Source organism: Myotis brandtii, unplaced genomic scaffold, assembly GCF_000412655.1.
Source record: "Myotis brandtii unplaced genomic scaffold, ASM41265v1 scaffold68, whole genome shotgun sequence".
Taxonomy (NCBI): domain Eukaryota; kingdom Metazoa; phylum Chordata; class Mammalia; order Chiroptera; family Vespertilionidae; genus Myotis; species Myotis brandtii.
In genome coordinates, this window is record NW_005370657.1 from 1451260 (window position 1) to 1459143 (window position 7884).

The 7884-nt window shown below is 54.3% G+C and overlaps 1 protein-coding gene across 1 annotated transcript in view; it reads left to right on the top strand.

Annotated features, from left to right (window-relative positions):
• ENG (endoglin) overlaps positions 1-7884 on the top strand; it is a 29250-nt gene that overhangs the window by 11943 nt on the left and 9423 nt on the right. The window contains exons 3-5 of the mRNA XM_014529355.1: positions 5715-5871; positions 6893-7052; positions 7650-7815. Coding sequence (XP_014384841.1) covers positions 5715-5871; positions 6893-7052; positions 7650-7815 — 483 coding nt within the window. The remainder of the gene's footprint in view (positions 1-5714; positions 5872-6892; positions 7053-7649; positions 7816-7884) is intronic.

Sequence of the window (7884 nt, forward strand, 5' to 3'; positions counted from 1 at the left end):
GGGGAGCAGAGCACGCCCCCCACAAGCCGATGGAACCTGCTGGGCTCTTGCACTGTCTGACTCCTGGCCTGAGGGGCAGGCCAGGCTGCTCAGACAGACGGAGAGCAGGAGGGGCCCCAGGTTCCCCCAGAATGTCCTGGGAGGTTGTGCCCTCCGACCTGGGCAAAGGGGGATCTGCCTGGGCCCCACAGTTAGATCCTCTCTGGCCCTCTTCCAGCTGTGGGTACCTAGGACTCCAGAGATCCCTGCTCAAAGGCACCGAGCCTACTCCCAGAGCGGCATGGGGGTGTTTCTCGTCCCATCCTCTAAGCCTTAGCGTCTAAGGGGACACGGCATGGCAGGTTAAGCTCCCCTCGACCTGAAGGCTGTCACGGTGACTATTGCAGGGGTGGGAATGGCAGAGCTTGGGCATCCAAGCTGGGTTTTTCACATGCAAACGTGTGGAGAGAAGGGGGTGGCCTGGCGGCCAGGGCCTGCCATCTGTACTCTTGCCCCAGGCCTTGCAGATCTCAGGGGCAGGCTTGGTGAAGGGGCATGGTTTGGGGGTCAGAGAGGCTGGGCAGGGATGGCATCTGCTCTCACTGCTGTATCCCCAGCTCAGGGTCAGTCTGGGAATAAATATTGGGAGGATGGATGGATGGACAGAGGGATGGACGGGTGAATAATGGAAGACAGGAGGGGAACTATATACACACACAAACATTTGCTGTTGGCCATTCCCGAGGGGTGAGTGGTGTCCCTTGTCCTTCACTATTGGTTGTTTGGGCTGTTCATCTTGTTCTCTGCCAAGGTCTGAAGGACAGAGCTGGGCCTCCTTTCTGTCCCGCTTCGAGAGCACAGAAGCCCGAGCTGGGCCCAGTTTGGGCCCCTTGGACAGGCAAATGAAGTGGGGGTGGGGGGGCTGACCAGGGGCCCTCAGTAGGGAAGGTAGCATATCTCCCCGGGGGGTTCTGGAAGCCCACTCTATGGCCACTTGGCTGGACGCCCAGGAGGCAGGATGGAATCCAGGGGCCACCCCGATCCCAACTCCTCCCTACACAGGTGGGGAGACTGAGGCTCAGAAAGGGGGTGCCACAGTGAGGTGTGACTGAGTGAGGTCCCAGTATGTTCATCTTGTTCTCTGCCAAGGTCTGGAGGACAGAGCTGGGCCTCCTTTCTGTCCCCCTTTGAGAGCACAGAAGCCCGAGCTGGGCCCTGTTTGGGCCCCTTGGACGGGCAAATGAAGTGGGGGGGGTGCTGACCAGGGGCCCTCAGTAGGGAAGGTAGCATATCTCCCCGGGGGGGTTCTGGAAGCCCACTCTATGGCCACTTGTCTGGAGATCCCGACTCCCAGATGTCAAACACTGGAACGCCCAGAAGGCAGGATGGAATCCAGGGGCCACCCCGATCCCAGCTCCTCCCTACACAGGTGGGGAGACTGAGGCTCAGAGAGGGGGTGCCACAGTGAGGTGTGACTGAGGCAGGTCCCAGTTCCAGCTACCTGCCGCCCACCTCTACGCTGACCTCTGCAGGGCGCAAACCATGGCATCTCTGGACGAATGGGCAAGGAGGGAATCGGCGCGAGTGAAAGCAGCCTGCTACTCTGTTTAGGTGGGCACTGGGCAACTCACTCTGCAGGCAGAATCCCACTGAATCCTCGCAAGTCTAGGAAGTGGGCATATTGTTCAGCCCATTTTCCAGATCAGGAAACTGAGGCCCAGAGAGACATAACTGCCCAGGGTCACTGATTTGAATTCAGATCAGTGTGGCTTTGACCCCTTCCCCTGCCAGCCCGCCTGAATGTACCATCTGAGTCTGCTGGGCTGGACAGAGGGACGTCTGGCTCCAATCTGCCCGGCTCCAGTCTGGCCCTAGGAGGGTGGGAGCTGCGGGCAGCCCCGAGGCTCCACTCCTAGAAGAATTGCTGGAAGCAACTTTCTATAAGTGGCTACTAGTACTCAGGGCCTCCTCACCGAAATCCCCCCTTCCCGCCACCGACGGCCTGGCCAACAATGGCATCTGTGGGACACTGGCACAAAAATAGAAACGTGGTCTCCCGCCCACCCATTCAGGGAAGCGGCCGGGCAGACCCAGGCTGGCCCGGGTTGCAGAGCTGGGGGTAAGGGGTGGCTGGCCATCCCGCCTGGGCTAGGCTCTCCGAATTCCCAGGATGCCTTAGGAAGACTGGGCGCTTGAGGGTGGGGGGCAAGGCAGGCCCCTTTCTTGGCCTCTGGGCTTCAGGCGGGGAGGGAAGAGGGAAGTCAGTGTGCGTGTGAGTGACCGTGCCGATGAGTCAGGGCCACGGGCGGGAAATGTTTGCTGTGGAAACCCAGCCTGGGTTTTCCTCGTAACCAGCGGAACTCAGCCAGGCCCAGGAGCTCAGAGACCCCGAGAGCCCCGCTTTCCAGCTTCCCTGAGTGTCCACACGGCTCGCTTGCTGTGTGGCCCTGGCCCATGACTATGTGGCCTCAGACCCCACCCCCTCCAGCCCCCCAATCCACAGGGAGGGACTGGGTGAGAGCTGAGTGGGGGTTTGGGGTGTGAGCTCTGGGAGAAGAGCTGAGTGTGATGACAAAGGTTCCACTTTTCTCGTGCCCTCACCCTCAGCATGACCCGACCCTGACCTCCACTTCTCTTTTCTAAAAAAAAAATACGTTTTTATTTATTTTTAGAGAGGAAGGGAGAGGGGGAGAGAGAGAGAAGCATCGATGAGGGAGAGACACATCACTCGGCTGCCTCCTGAACGCCCCCTACTGGGGATTGAGCCCACAGCCCGGGCATGTGCCCTGACCGGGAGTCGAACCTGGGAGCTCTTGGTCCATGGAACGATGCTCAATCCACTGGGCCACACCAGCTGGGCTCCGCTTCTCTCTTTTTATTTCCTTTATCCAGAGCCCCACCTGGTGTTGGTTCCTAACCTGGTCTCACCCCCGTTTCACAGATGGGGAAACTGAGGCACAGAGGAGCAGGGACATTTGCAGAACAGCAGCAAGAATGAATGTTCAGGAGGCTCTTTCCCCCCAGCCCAGGGGCTGCGCTCCCAGCTGCTCTCTGTCACCTGCAGTGCTCTCGGCCTGTGGGGTTCCCCTAGGGCCAAAGGATGGACCTCCAGACCGTGGGCCCCGTCGGTTCGCCGTGTGTGGGGTCTCAGTGCTCACCCCTCTGGGTGAGGAGAGACAGATGGGGCAGATTTGGGAAAGAGAAGACTAGGCAAGCTGCCCAGAGGTCCAGGGGCTGTGGGCCCCACTCTGGCACCAGGCCGATTGCACTGGGTGCCTGCCTTCGCCACTCTCCGGCAGTTCCCTGAGCCTCACTTGCTGCATCTGTAAAATGGGAGGATACCCAGCCCTGCTTCGGTGAGGGCATGCGCATCATGCTCAGTTCAGGGCCAGGCACGGATCAGGCTGCCCCGGGTGAAATTACTGACATTCAGTGGTTGTGTATTTGAACAGCTTTACTGAGATAAAATTAGTCCGTTTAAAATGTACAGTTGAGTGGTTTTTGGTGTATGTACAGAGCTGTGCAGTCATTTTCCATTGTTGAAGCCGACAGTACACACGCAGTCAAGGTAAGGAAGCCGGGTGCGCCCATTGTCAAGGTTCTGGCAGCTCAGCTGTGCCCGGCCTTTCTCCCCATGACCAGGTGGGTCTCCCTTCTCTTCCATTAGCTTTAAGACGTGACACGATCCTGGGACAAAATGGCAGTTCTGATATTTATATTTGTATCTCATATTTGACCAAAATATGATATTAAATCCAGTACTTAATTTTTAAAGTCTTTAGAATGCATCATATTTTTGTAAATTGATGAAACAAGAGATTTCAAAAACCAAAAGTTATAAACCCATCAGACAACATTAATTAAAAAATATTGTGAACTTATAAACTCATTCTGCTATAAATTAGCATAAAAATAATTCTTCAAAAATAAGCTACCTAAATAGCTCCCTAAAATGAAAAAAAAAACAACAACAACGTTATTTGTGAAACACTGAAAATGGAATGTTATTTGCTCTTTTGTCTTAAAGCACAAACGTACAAACAAAGAGTGATTATGGTGTCATGACTGAGGAACGGAAAACATTTCTCGGCAAATTTTCCAGCGGCTAAAACATTCTGTCCAGCTCTGTGACATCATCTGGGGAAATGACCAGGAGATAATTAGAGATTAAATAAAAAATTTTCCACTGATCTCTCCATCTTGAAATCTCTCCCTTGTTTTTGATAAGTTTGAGGAGGTGTTTGGGGTCAGGCTGTGTCTTTGCAGAGATTTCCAGCTTTCGAGAGCAGCTGGAGTTAGGGTTTCAGTAGACTCTGGGTCAGAAAGTCTTCGAGCAGAGCAGATAGTCCTTCAATGGAAGCTTTGCCTTTGTGGATCGCTGCGTTCTCTTCTCTTCTTGGGAATAGAAAGGCATAGGAAATGTGGCTGGCAGGACCGTGGTTGAGAGGAGAGGCCTGCCCGGGACCACATCCTAAGCTCCATACTTATTTGCTGTGTGTTCCTGGGCAAATGACTTCACCTCTCTGTGCCTGTTCCCTCATCTGTGAGAATAATAATGGTACCTACCTCTTAGGGTTGTTCTGAGGATTAAATGAGTCATTAGATGAAGTACTTAGAACACATAGTAAGCACTATATCAGTGATGGTGAACCTATGACACGCGTGTCAGAGGTGACACGCGAACTCATCTTTTTGGTTGATTTTTCTTTGTTAAATGGCATTTAAATATATAAAACAAATATCAAAAATATAAATCTTTGTTTTACTATGGTTGCAAATATCAAAAAATTTCTATATGTGACACGGCACCAGAGTTAAGTTAGGGTTTTTCAAAATGCTGACACGCCGAGCTCAAAGGTTCGCCATCACTGCACTATAGGAAGTCCTGGCACATAGTAAGCACTATATGTGTTGTTGTTACTATTATTACCTGTTGTTGTTATTTGTTGTTCTGGAGGCATTCTAAATACATACACCATGATCAATTAAAAACTTTAATGCAGTACCTATCTCTCAAGATATAAATGATCACAACTTCACATTCTTAAAAATATCAAAACAATGGTAGTATATTGACAAAAAGATGAGCATTTTAGTACTTTAACATAATAAGGGAAGCCTGGCTTGTGTCGCTCAGTGGATAAGCATCGCCCTATGAACCAGCAGATCACGGTTTGGTTCCTGGTCAGGGCACATGCCCGGGTTGCAGGCTCGATCCCCATCCCCAATAGGGGGCGTACAGGAGGCAGCCGATCAATGATTCTCTCTCATTGTTGATGTTTCTCTCTCTCTCTCCCTCTCCCTTCCTCTCTGAAATCAATAAAAATGTATTTTTTTAAAAATAAGAAGGCCAACAGGAATATTGTAAACTGGGGGGGAGATGATGCCTTGATACTGCTGCACAGGGACAGAGGAAAGGCACAGGGCAGCCTCTGAGTCACACAGACACTTGCAGGCCTGGTACCCAGCAGGCGCTCAGAATAAACCTTGGTCAGGCTCCTCACATTTTTTTCTTTATGTCTTTGGATTTGCTGAGACGAATCTCCTTCATCCATGCAGCAAGTATTTCCTGAGCAACTCTGAGGGCCAGGCACTGTGCTGGGCCCTGGGAGGCAGGTGGACAGGCCGGGCAGGGAGAGCTGAGGAAGGCAGATGGGACAAGGGTCGTCACTACTGCTCTGGGGGGCACAGTCTGTGTCCGCCTGATTGGCCTGTGTGTGTCTGTGTGTCTTTCCCCTGCCCACACCCCAGGCTCTGTCCCAGCTGGATCTGACTGTCCAGATGTCCAAGCAAAATGGCACCCGGGCCCGAGAGGTGCTCCTGGTCCTCGACCTAGACAAGACGGTCCACCTGCGGCTGCAGGCCCCCGGAATCCCGCTCCAACTGGCCTACGTGAGTGACCCCAAGCCCTACGCTGAGGCCCTGGCCACGGGGGGCCCCTGCCTGGTGAATCCTGTGGGGCCCAAAAAGCAGCAGGGTCAGGGATAAGGGTGGGATTCCGGTGGACGGGCAAGCCTGGCCAGCTCCATCTTCTCCCGTAGCCTCGGTTTTCCCATCTGTCAGGTGGGAGAATTGGACTCGGGGACATCCCATAGAATAATCTTGTCACTGTCTTGGAAAAAATCCCAAGTCGAATATTTGAAAATATTTAAGTACAGAGAAAAAGGGTCGGGAGGAAACCCAACAATGCATTAACAGTAGCTGTGGCTGGAAAGTGGGAGGGTGAGAGACATTTATTTTGTTCTTTGCACTTGGTTGAATTTGCAAGACTTGCTCTAATTAACATGGCCTACGTCGGAGAAAAATTATCTTTTAAAAACTCAAATTTTAAAGAGAAGAGGTGACTGGCGGGGACTCCCAGTGAGGGGGCTCAGGGCTCCTTCCTCCACCTGGGGGGCCCTAGGAAGTGACCCCCAGATGTGAGCAGCTGTTGTTTACGGCCAGAGAAAGCGGGGTGGAGGTGGGAGGACTGAGGACAGCAAATATAACAAGGGGGGGAGGACAGAAAGAAAAATGGAAATGGAAAAAGGGTCCATGTGGGAGGGACAGCCAGACACCGAGACCAGAGGCAGAGGTGGGGGAGATAGAGACGGGAGGACAGAACCAAATCCAAGCTGAGTGCGAGATAGGCCCCGAGGCAGAGTGAAGTAGCGGGGCCCGGGGAAGAATCCAGACTGGCAGCAGGGACAGCACGGAGACAGACAGAGGTGGCCAGCATGAAAGATCCGGCGGGAGGAGTACCGGGAGCCACCGGAAGCCACCGGAAGGGTGGAGCTAGACCAACCCCGTTCGGTGCACCCCTCTGCTCCCTGTGCCTAATCAGCTGCCTCCCCAAATTACCTCCCGACCTCCTGCTTGGGACAGGGGACTCAGGCCCAGGAGCAGCACCCTGAGCCTCCGCGTGTCTCCCCAGAACCACCAGCATGTCATCACCGACATGCCCCAAGGAGTCAGCGCCGTACCTCTGACGGCCTCCAGGAGCCAGGTCCTCACCTGGGCAGGTTCCAAGGGAGCCATCACCTCTGTCGCTGAGCTGAACGACCCCAAGAACATCCTCCTCCGGCTGGACCCAGGTCAGCTTCCCCAGCTGCCTCTCTGGGCTCCGGGCTGGAGGGATCGGGATTCCTGGGCCCATTCCGCAGATGGGGACACTGAGCCTCCAAGCAGGGACGTGATTTGCCCCGGGCCGCAGAGAGCAGGCCAGTGCTTCACTGGGACAGTCATTACCTCTCCAGCAAATATGAGTGTGGACCATGGGAAACTGCGACTTGTGCCTATTATTTATTGTGCACCTACTATGTGCCAAGCCCTGTGCTAGGCATTTGGGGACTCTCTGGGAACAGACACAGTCCCTGGAGGGGAGATAAATACACAGATAAGTACATGACATGGGCAATGGGGTGCTGCTGGTCGCAGGGCTTCATCCCTACTGTGTGCCATGTTCATCCCTTGTGTGAGCCTGTGTTGACGATAAGGAAACAGAGGCGGGGGACTTGCCATGAGTCTCTGGGCAGTGAGTGGTGGAGCGGAGATTTGAACCCTGGTCCTCCCATGCCCCCCACTTCCCATGCTCCATCCTGTCGGCCCCAACTTTACAGTGGGAAAGGGGGGGCCTCTGTGTGAGGTGCCAGGCTGCTCCGGAAGGGGACTGAGTGCGCTTGTCTCTGCAGCCCCGAGGTCACCGTCCTCCTGCAATCTCCAACCCAACATGGACATGGGCCACAGGCTCGAATGGTGGCCGCACACGGAAGGCTTGGTCCGCGGCTGCGGTTTGGAGGGTGTGGCTGGTCACAAGGAGGCGCACATCTTGAGGGTCCTGCCGGGCTCCGAGGCCAGGTAAGGGTGCCGGCCCGCACCAGGCCCCGCCCCATGGCACCCCTCCCCTACTAAGCCCCGCCTGTCCAA